This window comes from Notolabrus celidotus, chromosome 14 (genome assembly GCF_009762535.1).
Source record: "Notolabrus celidotus isolate fNotCel1 chromosome 14, fNotCel1.pri, whole genome shotgun sequence".
In the NCBI taxonomy this organism is placed as follows: domain Eukaryota; kingdom Metazoa; phylum Chordata; class Actinopteri; order Labriformes; family Labridae; genus Notolabrus; species Notolabrus celidotus.
The window spans coordinates 5,246,664-5,262,572 of NC_048285.1; the positions used below are offsets into that span (position 1 = coordinate 5,246,664).

The window sequence follows — 15,909 nt, forward strand, 5'->3', positions numbered from 1 at the left end:
GCTCCGAGGAATCACATTCCCCAGACGCCTCGTCTCTGCTGTCGAGATTTCCTTTTCCTGTCAGTTTCATCCTTTATGTTTTATTTGTTTCATCTGTTGTGCAGGGACGTAGAGGAATCGTCTTCATTGATTTTGGTTGTGTCATTCATTTCGATTTTAAACCCAGAGCAGGAAATCATGCAAAAAAAACAACTATATATGATCAATTCTTCATAGCTTAAACTGATTGATAAAAACCCTGTAACAACAGTGATTAAGTCTCATTAACAAAAGGATTACCAGGGACAACCTGATCCAAATCCCTGGCACATTTCCCTTCTGCCTGTGGTGACACTGTGGCAAAACAGCCTGAGGAGCTACTGGAACCAAAACAACAATCTGACTAAATAACTAATCTTTAAATCAATAAAATCGTCTTTACATCAATATTTTTGTGTCAGCTTGTTTATGTCTTCACTTAGTAGCCAGGTATTAAATACGATATGTAGTGAACAGGTGATTATGCAAATTAAAGAGCCCCTCAGGGTGAGATGAGACCTGTTCCTGCTCAGCCTGTTGTCGCTACATATTTTGCCATACTTAGACCATCCTTTGTTTTGTAACCTACCTTAGGTAAAAGAAAGGTATGAGCACCACAGAGGACACCACAGAGGACACCACAGAGGTCACCACAGAGGTCACCATAGAGGTCACCACAGAGGTCACCACAGAGGTCACCATAGAGGTCACCACAGAGATCTTAAGAAAGTTAAAGACTTAGAACTGACACAATGTAGTTGAAACCTACAACACTATACTACAGTAACTCCATATTTCTCTACATATAGAAGTTGAGTGATAGTAGAATGAACGATTATTAATATTATATGGGAGGAAAAATTGAGTTTTTGGGTGATGAATCTGCATTTTTATTCCCTTAGTGATCAACTAAATGATTTTGTCTGTAGCTGGCCTTTTTTTTTCTATCACTGACTAATCATTTAATTGATCATTGCAGCTATAATGTGTACACTGATTTGTATTATGATAATTAAATCTATTTAGTCTTGTTTTTATAACTTCTTTAATTTATCATGTAATATTAATTCTAATATTCTATTGTATTTATTTTTGACTATTCAATTTTTAATATGGTATTACTATTTGTATTGCCTTTATTTATCTAAGACTTTTATCTTTACCTTTTTATTGTCTTAACTTTTTATGTTGTATCTTTTATTTACGTATTACTTAAATATTTCCTTTTGTTGTTTATTTATACACATTTTATTGCAATTGGTTTGAATTAGTCTCTACATCTATATCAATTTCTGCTTTACCTTTAGTCATTATATATTAGATTTTGAATTTTTATTATTATTTTTTTTTCAATCACTGTAAAGCATTTTGAATTGCATTTGATTTGTATGAAAGGTGCTCTATAAATAAAGCTTAATTGATTGATTGATTGATATCAGAAGCAAAGTAGAAGCAAAATAATGTTTGATTTAAAGTCATGTGTATTATTAAGTATATACTTCTTTCAATGAGTCCCATTTTTAGCCATAAACACACTAAAAATAAAACAAAATATTAAGAGAAACATATTTATTGATACAAATAAAGTCACGTGCAACCAAAAATAATTAATTCATTGACCTTTAAATTATTGCTTCAATAAAAATGGCTGTAAGTAGTTCATCTTTACCTTGTGGGAGTGAGGGGATCAACTCACCTGGACTCAGGTAACAAACTATAAATGACCTTGAAGAAGTTTCGTTTGAGAAGCTTGTTCACTTTTTTACTCATATCTACAAACTTTCAGGAAATGAAACAACATAAGGAACAAATCCTGATGAATCAAACCTCCTTAAACCCTGAGAGAACTGTTTCCTCTGCTCTGACTGACACCCAGGTGGGAGGGTCGATCCCACTTCAAACCAGTCTTAGTCCCGCCTCACAGTGAGTCTCTTACAGGGGACTTGAGGCTATAAAATGAAGGAACTTACTGTAACCGGGACGCACTCTGTAGCTGGAGTTCCCTTTGTGAACTCCTTTACAGACAGCTCAGTCAGTCCAATGCTTTAATCAGTGTTCACGCAGAGAGATATCGCTTCCCTCTCAGTCCCGAAAACAGTGCTCAGGTCGCCGGGTAGAGAGCAGAGCCATGGCAGGGGACGGGTCCGACCAGCGGGCGCTGCAGTATGAACAAACTCTGGTAAGTTTGACTTGTTGCTGCTCTGAACTTTGTTCTCTGTTACCACACTGTGTGCAGAGGACAGTCCAACCACACTCCACTGACAAATCCTGCGTGTCTCTTTCCTTGTTTGCTGGCTCCACATCTGGTCCTGGCTACATGTGAACCAAATGTGCTCAAAGTTGTGATTTCATTGTATTCAGTGCGTGTTGGTTTATTATAAGGAAGCCGAATTAAACACTGTGCGCATGTGAGTCTGGATGTTTCTACCTGAGTGTGTGTATTTGGCATTAATCACAGGATGCAGGAGAAGTTATCAGATTTTAAATGGTGTTCGGTGCAATGCTCACTCACCGGGGTTTGCTCTGTCTGAATCCTCTGTGTTTGACTCATGTTTGCTTTAAGGTGACACGTAACTAATGGCACATGTCTGTATTGTCTAACACTGACACATGTTTGATTTATTCAGCTATTGGCTAAGCAACTGTGCAGCTATTTAAGGTGCTTGAACATCTGGATTTAGCTGCAAAAACATGCACTCTTGCATTGCTGCAAAACTCCACTGACAGAAATCTTATGTGGTGAAAAACAATCTTTAATTTGACTCAGAGGTGTTTCAGAAAATTACTTAGTACTTGTTTTGAATTGCATGAATTTCTTGATAAATTTGGCATAAGAACGAAAGAGCAAGTAAGGGCGTGCATAGAGGGGTGGCCAGGGGTGGCATAGGCCCCCTCAAAATCAAAAGCAGGACATACCCAACTACTTGGAATGGGTTGCAAAAAGCATTTTAGATGTTGTACATTTTCTTTTGTTGTTGAAAAATACGTGCACATCTGTTTCAAAAGACAGGTGCATATAGAAGAATCAGTCCATTGAGAATTAGATGTAAACTCCTGCACACTATCTTTGTCGTGAACATTTATTTGCACTGTTTCTTCAAGTAAGACGGTGCATAAAAGTTTGCCTGCAGTTTTTTAAGTACTCTGAATTGTGACTTTGGACAGACATCTTGTTTTTTACGCCTTAAATGTCACCACTCTGTGCTACTTTGTAAAGTTGAGAGTTCAAACATCTGTACGATACTTTAATAGTTGTTACTGTTGATATAATTTGAGGAGAAAGAATTGGTATATTCAATAAATTCAGGTGTGTCAGTGCCCTGGTTTGACCACTTGGCAATAAATTCTGGCAAGCCCCTGAGTGTTTCTTTCTGTATCACAAATATGAACATCAAGGCAGTACGTCCTCATCATCATACAGACTTGGTTTGACCAAAATATGCAGTGTGGTTGAGGCGAGCTGTTTGAAGTGTCTAAACGCTGAAATATGATGAAATAAAGCGCTGCTAGGGGCTTAATAGATTAGACGAATTCCCGGTCGGCTCTTGGTGATTTTCTAAAAGTCCTGGCATAATGTTTGGTAATTTGTGCATACTTGTAAAATAAGCAGCTTCCCTCTCCGCTGATTTACTTTAAATGGAGTTTTCTTGATAATATTTACATTCTGAGCTGTGACTTTGCTATTACCCTGATCAGTCTGCGTGTAAGTGGATGATGTCATCTTTACACCAACAGTACAGTAGACAGAGGGGTCACTGTATGTGTCAGGAGCTCAGCGTGTGTGGGCTGCATTGATATCACCATCAGCATCCAACAATGGATCGATTCACTGGTGTTCAGCCTGCTGTTTACATGACTTTGCATAATGTGTGGTAACATGATCTGCATCTCACAGCTGAGCAGGTATCCAGCTCTGTGCAGGTTAAACTTTCCCAGGCATGAACACTGATTTAAGCTTCAGCTTTATAAGTCACTGCTTCTCTCAGCCATTGCACAATGTTATTTCCCTTTAAGCTTGCATAAGAGGCAGCTAGTTGTGTGGCTTCACTGGTGGTCTGTGCACAGCTTTAAAGAGATAAATCAGTTGGTTGAAGGTTTGATATTAGACCTCATTTATACAGCAGGGGGCTCTCAAGCATTTGCATGTCTCAGACCCTTAAACAGGAACACATCAGGGTCGCCAGTTTGTCCTCAGGATCTCCATAAAGGCTGATTTTAAATGAATATGGTGCAGCGTATGATTAGAATAAATGAATTCAACTTGGGAGATAATTCTGGAGAGGGAGCTAAAATTATCTTTACACATTTATAAAAGGTCCAGTGAACAGTATATGAGAGAAACAGCACTTTTTTATCGCTTTGCTGTCCCTAATGTACCCCCTAAAGTCCTTAAAGCTCATTCAGTGAGGTGCACTGATTCACAGCATGCCCTTCAGGATGATTAAGCATTTGGTAATGTGTGTTTTAGTGTAAGTCTTCAGTTGAACTTTTCCTGACTAACTTCTGTCAGGCCAAAAGAATCTGCTGTTTGAGGAGACAAGTTTTATAGGCTAAGTGGACCCATTCAGCGGCAGCGAGGCTTTAAATTAAGAAGAGCCACAACTGTAACACTTCTTTGGCCCTCTGTTTCCTTTCCTTTGTAAAGAGCCCCCCTCCCTCTTCTTTATCCTGCCCCTCTGTGTGCTGTTAATCTGTGTGTGTGTGTGTGTGTGTGTGTGTGTGTGTGCATGTGTGTTTTTGTGAGAGATTACACAACATGCGACCCGCTGATTCAGCGCTGGACGCTCTGTCACCCTGGCGGGGTCTCGTGCTCGGCCCTCCGGCTCGCTGAAAGGAACGTGCAAGCAGCTCTCTGCAGAAAAAAAATCCACCTTTCCTGTTAATCGCAGCTCGCTGCGCTGTGTTTGGATGACTGTTACATGAACAAAGTTGTGAAAAAGCATCCAAATAGAATCAAATAAAAATAGCTACAGTGTGAGAATAACCTCTTTTAACATAAATGAGTTCTCTGTGCCCCCCATCTCCTCGCTGTGGGTTGTAGTAACATGCTGTCTTTGTGTGATATTGGCAGTCATGATGGTTGTGTGGGTTTGTTGTGGGCAGTGGGTGCTCAAAGAGGCCAGTGTAGTTTGGCTGTGAGAGAGGCTGAAAGGCTGGCTACAGAGATGTTAGCAGATCCAACAGTTGGGAGCATGTGCAGAAAAGAGACAGCCTCACCATATTGTCAGATAGCAGCAGACCGATACATCAGCGTATATTTTAATAAGGCTTCTACAGCCAGAAGAAAGATTAGTGCTTCTTAGTCTCCAGTCTCTGCAACAGTGTCTGCAAAATTACACAATATGCACACAATACGTGTACACACAACTGCCACGATTGCTGCCCAAATACACACTATTTATTTGATTCATTATTCTGCAAGGTTTCTTTGTCTTTGTTGATACGCTCAACATTATCAGGCTGATAAGGGGAATATTTCTCTACCTTCAAATATTTTCCCCATTGTATGTCAATAAAGCCATTCCTTAGAGAACATTAGGTGCAGAAATCAAAGCTCACAGTGGTTTAGAAACAGTTTGTCCCGTCATTTCTCAGTTGGTCACACGCACATTGTTGTTGAAAAGCTGCTGAAAGCTCAGGGCTGAAACGGGTTAGTGTCTTTAAGCTGCCGTCAGTCTTTATTATTCAAAGTATTAAACTTTATTATGAGTGCTGCTGACGTCTTTTTTCTTGTAGTGTGAACCTTGAGTTTGCACCGAGGGACTTTCATAACTTTTTGAGTTGAGCATGCAGGATCTTTGTCTTACAATACTCTCAGCACTGTCTGCAGCACATGTAGCAGAGCATCACAGCTGAGCACTAGAATTGATCCACAATAAAAGCTTCTTTATTAGGGCCTCAGCTGCATATTGCAGGTCCTGCATGCACATCATTCATAAACTCCAGGTTACTGACACTCATGATGCATTATGCATGCTTTTTCCCTATTATACCATGTCCTTTTGTTTGTAGAAAATAGTGATATTAAAGCACTATTTTTTTTTCTCCATGTGTTGTTGTAATAAAATCAGTCCCTGGTATTACTTCAGTAAATAGTTGTGATGAGAAAAACACAGACATGATAGTAGGGCCGGGGAAAAATTGATTCAGTAAAGTATTGTGATATTTTGCGTGTGACAATATTATCTCGATTCAAGGCGGCCAAGTATGGATATTATATTAGCCTATATTGCATGCAGTCTATTGTAGTTGTAAATAAAAATCAATTAATCTATTTGTCCACTGGGACGAATAGATGCTGCGCATTTTGTTGAGTGAGGTCGGAGGTGACGGTCATGTGCAGGAGATGAAGTTTTCCGCCACATAGTATAAAACTTTTGGAGGATGGACTTAAAAAACACATAATAACATTGTTGGCTCTTTTTTGGTAATGGTGTTAAAATGTTAATATTCAGTAGTTAATTCAATGAAATGATGCATCAAGAAAGCATCCAGCTGAATACCTCTTTCATGTTCATATTGGTGCAGAATGGTGGTCAGTGCTTCTAAATCCCATATTGGTGGGATTATACTTTTCACTAAATGAAGACATTTAAAATACATTTTGTGTATTTAAACAAATCACTTTAAGAGCTCCATGCACAATAAAAGTGAAGCTGTAATAAAAGTCATATCTCGTAGGTCAACAGCCTGCATGGTGCTGCTGTCTTCAAACCGTGAAGGTTGCTTCAGGGTTTGATTTGTTACCTTTAGTTCTGTGAACCTGCATGTTCAGGGTTATTACTGATATGCACAGATTGTTGCTGATTGATTGTTGAAGGCGAAACTAATAAGTAACACAGAGTATTTTTCAAATACATTGCAGTTCATTATTATTCATCTCTAACTCTCAGAAACAGAGAAACGATGTCAGAGTACGTCTTAAGTTATTTAAGGTTGTCAGAAGTTCACTGCGGTGTGATCACAGGTGTGTGTTTGTCTTCAGGTGTACTTGGGTCATAAATTAATGAATAGAACATCTTGTTATCGAAGGTTAAGTTTTATTAGATCTCGTACGATGACGATGCTAAAAGGATAGATGAATATTTATGGACCTTCATAAAATGTGACAATTTTCCTAAGTAAACAAAAGTGTTTGTTAATATCACTTTAAATGTAATCCGGTAGTATTTGAGCACATGCTCCAGTCGGGTGTTATCTGCAGGTATAGACTATCTGATGTTTTGTGTTGCACTTTGAATCTGCAGTAGCTAATGCACTCAGAGATAACAGATGTTGTTTCCTAGCTGCTGTTCATTAGCCGCTGGATGCTTTTTATCGGTCTGGAGTTTTTACTTTAACACAGTCATCAGGTTTGATCTTTCAGTTTAATACACAGCAACGCTACATGACCTAGGTCAACTCACTGCAGCAATTGAATACAGATCTGTAATGTTTAACAGGATAATCAGAATCACAGAAAAGCCTGTTTTACAATCTGTTGGCATGAGTCAGATATACGTAGGTGTTTTTTTTTCAGGTAGGATAGGACCAAATATCACCAGGATGTTTATCTTGTAGGAATTTTTATTATCTTTGTATCGGCTGATTTGTTTGTGCTTTTAATCTTTGGCCAATAAAATGTCATAAAAAGTAAAAAAAAAAAAACAAGCCTTCAATATTCATTCAAAGCCAAGTTGACCTTCATTCAAATCTCTTTTTTAGTCTAACTGAGCCAGATACCCAAAAATGTTCAATAGTACTTCATAGAATTCTTTGAACACTCTCAGTTCAGAATTTGAAACCGGCTAGTTATCACTTAATGGTTGAACTGATTTGACAACCAGTATCTCTTTGAGTATTTACCTTGGACTGTGTAACAGTGGACGTAGTCTCTGTGAAGTCACGCATTGATTTGTGAAGAGACGTTTTGAAGGAAGACGCCATGTTTGAAATGATGACTCTGATTACCTTTCAAGAGGTGGAGCTAATATTTACTCTGACGGCTGAATTCCACCAGATCCGTGTCCAGTCTGTCTCCAATCCGTCACGCACAGGATCTGATCGGTTCCTATTCTATTCTATCAATGTGTTAACTTCCACTGGATCCCCTCTGTCTGGATCGGAGCCCTTTGGATCAGATACACAACACTTCTACTTTTGCCGGGTGTCGGAGCATGATGCATCAATCTCAACAGTGCAGATGGAGCGGGACAGGAAGTCAGGCACCAAAACAAAATGAAATCATCCGGTTAATTTTCAGAATAAAACACTCTGTGTTATCACCAGATCGTATTTCACTTCACTACAACAACAAACCGTCATGATGAGTGGAGCCAGGCCTGGAGTCAACAGGTCAGAGGTTTTCAGAGGACCAGAAAGACAACATGGATGAGGAGAGGAGGAGGGGAATCCTTGATTCAGTAATTACTGTGGGAAAACCTCGGTCACATGACTCCAGCTGTCCAATTTAAGAGTAACTCTTACTCTTTACATTATTCTGATTGATGGGTTATATAAAAAATATTCACCCCCCGTACAGTGTAATGGAATAAATACCCAAAATTTATATAACATTATTAGTGTGGCTGTTAAATGGACTCTAATGGGGATTATTTTGCCTTTGGAGCCAGCCTCACGTGGACACTTGAGGTACTGCAGTTTGTTGCTCTTCCACATTGACTTCATTTTTTCAGTTCAACAGCTAAACTCTCTGAAGCTTAGTTTTCTGATACATTCATGGAGCGTCAATACTTCATTACTTGAGACTGGCTTCTCACTTATTTTCTTTACCACATGATGCTAACTGAGCTAACCTGATTAGCAGCAGCAATTCCACAGTCTCAAGGCTTCCTGGGTGCAACACACACTTTAAAGTGAGATCTGTGTGTGCCAGAATGTGGGTTGTAATTAGACCCTATTAGAGGGGCATTAGACATACCAGATCAATAAGTCGCACAGGAACAAATTGTTTCTTGCCAGAAAGCTGAGAGGATTATGTCACATTAACACACCTGTGAATCCCAGGGGTTAAAGAGGGCAACATGGAGGCCGTACTGACATTACTTCCTGAGCTTGAGGTGACTGCAGCCGGGGATGGTCTCTGATTGAACTTTTCATCTGATAGATTTTTGTCATTTTGCAGATTTAATTGCACATTTTGCTGGTTGTGGATTCATTCTGTCACTCGTGTGTGTCATCACTCCCATGATATCACCCTCATTCCTGAGAATCCTGCATCTCATGTTCGTCGTCTTTATCGTTTTATTCTTTCACCTTCTCTTTTTGTCTCACTCTCTGGCTTCAATAGCTTGTTATTGTTATTACTGGGTCATATTCATGCACCAGGTGATGATGCTCATATCAAATCAGATAAGGAGATAAGATCAGCTAAAAGTATGAAGTGAAAGGATAAGCAGTGATTTATTATAGTGTGTGTATAGGTGTATCCCACTATAACACCTGGAGCCTGTCAAACCATCCATGTTGTGCTGTGTCTGTAGATGCGTTACAACCAGAGCTTTGACGAAGTCTGGATTTTGGACATTATTAAACTTAAACTGAATTATTGAAGCAGTTAAAGCCTTTTAGACTACTCATGAACTATCCTCAGTACCAAATATCAGATATTTCGAGTTTTACACTCCTTTATTCATCGTTTTCATCACTCAGATCATCATTTGGTACGGGTCAGGAATTCAAATATTTGTCTATTGATAAAGAGATGGAATGGTTCATGCATCTGTTACCTCATCTTAAAGATATGTCCCTCCATCATTTTTTATCAGGCCTGTTTGTTATGTGGTGCAAGCATCTGATGGAGGCTGCACCCCATCTGAAAGCTGCATTTTACCGTGATAAAACAGCAACAGAAGAAGAAAGCGTTAGCGAAGACTTCTGTGAGGAACTCTTTTGAGAACATAACCAACTTGAGGTTGACTATAAACTTTACCAGGTAAAGGTTAGGGATGGGGAATGATTTTTGAACATTCAAATATTCGAATATTCGTTCACTTTGTAAAAATCAAAGAGTTACTTTGAATAATTTTTCTCATTTTAAAAGTACACATTTTAATCTTTTTGACCGGTGCCTGGTTGTAATACTGTATTCCCGCCAGACTTGAAATGCCCATCCCTAGCAAAGGTGAATATCATAAGGCGAAGAGGCTTCTATAATAACCGTGGAACAGTTCCCAGAGACTACCAGGAGTATTTTTGCTTGATGTTCTCATCCTTAACACCACGTCCTTTTATCTCAAAGAGAAGAAGCCCTCGATGTTTAACTCAGCGTTCAGAAAAAAAGTAAATATTGAACAATGAACACTTAAGTAATCTTAACCCAAATATAAACCTTGTACTTTCTAAAAGCTTGCAGCAGTCAGCTCTCGGGGGAGAGCATCGCAAAGACATCGGCGGTCACAGGAAACCCTTTCCTTCTGTGACCATACCTGTCCGACCATCGAGAGGAGAAGTGGAAGAAGGTAATGCTGCATGTGGTAAAAACTTTGTCCACGCTGAACACAGAAGAGACGTTCAGAGTATTGTTTTGTAAAGTTTACAGCCTGCCGAGTTGCAGAGATTTGACGGACTCCAGGCCGACTTGATGTGTTTCTTGACTCCTGATTCAAATCGTTGAATTAAGCGAGCAGCATTGTAAGTGTTGGCTGTGATTCGTGGTGTTTGGTGTAGGCTGATTCATTTCAGAAGCATCGTTCAGGGCTTATTCTCTGTGTGCGTGATTTGTATTTTATGACTGGAGATGGGTTAATGTTGATATAATGAAGCAATAAGGAAGTGAAAGTGTGGGGTGCTTGCAGAAGAAGTATGGATTCATAAATTGCAAGTGCATATTTTCCCTCAGTGTGTGTGTGTGTGTGTGTGTGCAGCGGCCATCTGTCTTGCTGTGACACAGGGTAATTTGTAACCCGTGTTATTCTCTTGCTGTGGTAATTAGGCTTTATGTTGCTGCAGCCGTGTTCGTTTGATGTCTGATGCTCCGAGTCACAGTGGAAATTTCTCCCGGCACACTCTCCTCTTCTTTGTTTCGCTATCACTCCATCACGCCGTGTGACTCAAGTCTTTTTTTGACTTTTGCAAGACAGGTCAACAGCTCCTTGACTCCTGGCTTTATTCGGCGGAGAAAGGAGCTCTTGCGTAACATTTGTTCGGTGGTGAATAGACTCCTTTGCTGCAGATAAGAATCAAAAGCCTGGAACAGTTTCCCTCTCTTACAAAAGAACAACCTTTGCTGTTTTTAGTGTTTTTCCAAAGTGACCTAATCGCTTTTGTTTACTCAAAGTCACGATGACTTCCTTCAGTCGGAACTCTTCTGTGAAGGAATCTCAAGGTCCAAACATTTGCACAGAATCAAAAGAATGATTCCTCGGAACGAGGACCTTTTTGTTATAACGAAGTGTGAATTTGACAAACACTTCACAGGGCAGAAGAAAGGATGACCACATCTGAAAATAAAAGGAGGAATGTGTTTGTTCTGAAATGTATTGATCCCACAGACCTGCGTGGTGTTGATGATTAACCCGTCAGAGAAGGAGGAAGGAGAGTTGTGTCGCTCGATAGATGAACAGAGGAGCAGGTTTCAAGAGCTGAGGCGTGTCTGTTCATTAGAACCCTACAATTATTTCTCCCCTCGCTCACGTCCTGAACAAATATGGATTAGGGAATAAATGGAAAATGGAGATCGAAGACAAGTCGATGTTAGTTCAGTTAAAGTGGAGATTAGTGGATAAATACTCAGGAGTGAAGGTCAATACCAGGCTTAAAGTGCTGCAGATCTAAAGCTGCAAGTTCTGACGGAGGTTGATAAATTGTTTTCGAGCGCAGAAATTCACAAATGACAGATTTGTCAGCTGATATTGTGATTTATTTAAGTGTGAAAAGGTGGATTAGCACAGACACTACTCCTCAAGCATCCTCAGAAGGCTGCTATTTTTATAGAAGCTAGTTTCCCTGTGCATCACCTCACCAGTGAGGTCACCAGTGACTGCTTTCTTTAACACATGCATATATGTTTTCAAGATAATTTAACATTATTTGAACAAGTGTTGAGCGATATTGAAAATTATGTTATAACGATAAAATATCAAATCATTATTACATTTAAATTTGAAGGCAGATTTTTTGTGGTCCTAAGTCAAAGTTGCAGAAAAGAGACAGTTTGTTAGCTTGTATCTGGATTTAGTTCCCTGATAAGCTTCTTGAATTCATCAGTTTCAACGGTGCTATGGCATTCCTCATATTTATATCGAGAAAAATTATATCACGATAATTATCGTTATTGAATTATTGCACAGCCCTAATTTGAATGTTTCAAACCAAATCTAATGAGGACCTTTGGTTGGTTTGGCTCTGATGCTCTGCAACATGTGCTGCAGGCAGTGCAGACAGTATTATAGGCTATGATGCAACCACTTGTAAATCTCCCCAGTGATTGTTTTTTCCTTTTTTTCATTGCAGAAGTTTTTATATTTGTGCATACAATGAAACATCTGCTGTATGTGGATACCTTAGCATCAGTGATAGGCCCGTATCAGCCTAGGAAGCACATTTATATTTATATCTGACTAACACAACATGACCTGTAATTATAAGCAACGCTACAGCTATGTCCTGTGTGTGTGTGTGTGTGTGTGTGTGTGTGTGTGTGTGTGTGTGTGTGTGTGTGTGTGTGTGTGTGTGTGTGTGTGTGTGTGTGTGTGTGTGTGTGTGTGTGTGTGTGTGTGTGTGTGTGTGTGTGTGTGTGTGTTTTGAGTCAGAAGTGATGAAAATATTACATCAACAGAAAAATGAGTTTCACATCTGCAAATCTGAGCAGCGTGCAGAGGAACAACAATGAAGGATGTCCGTGTCAGATAATATAAAGTGACCCACACTGCAGGATTGAAGACACTGTCACAAAAGAAAGAAGTTGATAATGAGGAAAAAAATAAAGATCACTGCAGTAGATGTGAGTGACAAAGATTTCAAACTTTAAAAGCATGCTGTTGAGCTCCTCCAAAAGTTAAAAAACACTGTCAATGAGAGAGTTACTGATTCTTGGTCTAAAGAATCCAGCAGAAGGAGAAGAAAGTCAAGCTGTTACACTCCAAACATATTTTTAAAAAGCCTTCTTTGACCAGAACCATCAGCGTTTGTGTCCGGGGAACGAGTGTTCACTGTTTCCACCCACATCAGCATCTCACTCCTGACTCCGTGTTTTCTTATCCAAAGGTTTGAGATGCAACATTTCCATTTATATGAGATACTCTGAGGACTCCCCTTGAGTTATTTCACACTTGCTCATATTTCAAACTCACAAATGGGCCACAGCGCCCGCACATAAAGCATTTATTGCTTTTTGTGATGGATATCAAGATATTATCGACGCAAGTCAAAATAAACTCACTTAGGTTTTCTTTATCTGTCCCAGGATGGCTGTCATTCACTACCCTTTGCCCTGAGTTTGGCCTTGAAGGGAACTTATTGTTTATTTTATGCTCTTAATGCCTGGAAAAGTCCTTTTACATCCCAGCATTTTCTTTTTGGGTGTAGAATTCAGCATTAATTGAAGCAGAGTGCTTATACAACATGTCCTGTAGAACACGATCAAACACAATTGAGCTGACAAAGAGAGGAGCTGAACAGAAATTGAACAAACCCTTCTCCAAAAAGTCCACCATGTTTGTTTTCTCTATAGTCACGTTTAACCACAAGAGATTCTCCAGGATTCTGGAGTGTGGACTGGTTCTGTTAAGAAACTGTTACGGCCAAATTCCACCAGATTCGTGTCCGGTATGTCTCTGATCTGTCACGGCACCGGATCTGATAGGTTTCTATTCTAGTCAATGTGTTAACTTCCACTGGTTCCGCTCCGTTGCGTTCCGGCTACGTCTCTGATCCAGCAGGTCAGAACGCAACGGATCAAATACACAAGACTTCACGACACACCAATCTCATCAGAGCAGATGGAGCGGGACAGGAAGTCAGGCACCAAAACAAAATGAAAACATCCGGTTAATTTTCAGAATAAAACACTCTGTGTTATCACCAGATCGTATTTCACTTAACTACAACAACAAACCGTCATGATGAGCGGCGCCAAGCCTGGAGTCAACAGGTCAGAGGTTTTCGGAGGACCAGAAAGACAACATGGATGAGGAGAGGAGGAGGAGAATCCTTGATTCAGTGATTACCGCAACAAAACCTCGGTCACATGACTCCATCTGTCCGGCGGTCCTGCTCTGGAACAGGGAACGGAGTGACAGACTGGACACGGATCTGGTGGAAGTCCTGTGTTAGTGTGTGGTGTTCTGTGTTGGCCTGCTTTTGCTCTCCGCATCCCGAACACACCAAAGCTGTGATTGGTCGATACCACTGGGACTACAAACGTACTACAAACTGAAACCAACACACTTCCCATGCTGGAAATGGAGACTTCGGGGTACAGACACATTTTAATGTAGGATCTGTGAATGGAGATGATTAGACACGTTTCATCATTAGTAACATTAACTAAATGATGTGCTCTTTCTTCCTCATCTACAACCTTAAACAGACCTTCACCAGTCCTGGCAGAGTTTCTACAATCTCTCCCTCCGATGCCCCTCCTCTTTTGTCTCTGCTTGTTTTAAGACATCATTTTGAAAACACATGTCTGGAGGTCTTATCACCGTCTGCATGAGCTCATCGTTTCTCTTACAGTCTGAGCTCAGTGGGTTCAAACCAGTAGACAGGCGGCACAGAAAACAGCCGGGTCACCTTGATGTGTGTGATAAATCTGCAAAGTAAGAGTTGACACATCAGCGGATGTTCATTTCACTATCAGCTGTTGATTGTATGTGCTCTGAGCTGCTGTTACCTCAAACACACCTATGATCATGTCAGTGTATCCACTGAGTCATGAAACAGATCCAGACTGAATACTTTAATAATCAGTCGCATTAACCTCGGCTGTTAAAAAGGTTCGTCTGTGCAGCCGTCTCCTCTCTAAACACCCTTCACCCCGTCTGAATGATGTGTCTGCACCGTGCTGCTCGGGCTTAAACAGCTGCTCCACTGTCTCCAGCTCATTGTCTACAGGGCTGTGTTTGAGTGTGTGTGTGTGTGAGAGTGTGTGTGTGTCCCCTACTTTTATTGTTTCATGAAGAAAGAAATTGATACGTATTATTCAGTTGGGATTAGCTGAGAATATTTTCCAAAGTAGCTTTTGGTATGAACTCCACTAAACTCGCCTCTTCATTGTCTTCTGTTTTTCAATTAGTTGTTTTCAAGACTTGTGAATTTATATATTTGAAAATACCGAGCTATAAAAAAGTTCATCCCCTGTACAGTGTGTGCCGAGAGAGAGATTTGATAAACTGTTTTTTGTACCAGGCTGTAAACATGTTTATTTCTGCTGTAAAGATCGTCTTCTTTAAATGGGTGTGTATGTAGTTTCCTGTGTTTCTGCAGCGGGTCTCTAGTGGACGCTTGATGAACTGCAGTTTTTAGCACTTCCGCATGGGCTCCATATTTTAAGACCTGAGGGTGCCACTTGTTTAAAACACAGATATCTGTAAAATTCAAACAGTATTCACAAGTTTATATACACAATTTTGGAGAAGAAGAGTCACTTTGTGCTAAGGCACCTGGTCCTGTAGTCACAGATAAACTTTCAACCTATCAGGTGATGGGTGGAGAATTAGTGTACAACAGTTCTTATAGTTGTTTAGTCTCTTTTGAGTCATTTATAATGCAAAAATAAAGAAAAGAGTTTGGCATACCATCCCTGCTCTGTTGGTCACACACCATCATCTCATCCCAAACTCTCTCTCTTGACAGCTGCTGGCATTATAATGCATAATATACCGTATTATAATTATCTTGCCATATTATATTATATAATGTTATATTACATTATTATTCTAACTACAACTC

At 39.9% G+C, this 15,909-nt stretch overlaps 1 protein-coding gene across 1 annotated transcript in view; it reads left to right on the forward strand.

The window, feature by feature from the left end:
• Positions 1 to 1,941: 1,941 nt before the first annotated feature.
• Positions 1,942 to 15,909, forward strand: part of clcn2c (chloride channel 2c) — a 205,335-nt gene continuing 191,367 nt past the window's right edge. Inside the window, exon 1 of the mRNA XM_034701145.1 lies at positions 1,942 to 2,197. Coding sequence (XP_034557036.1) covers positions 2,147 to 2,197 — 51 coding nt within the window. The 5' untranslated portion in view covers positions 1,942 to 2,146. The remainder of the gene's footprint in view (positions 2,198 to 15,909) is intronic.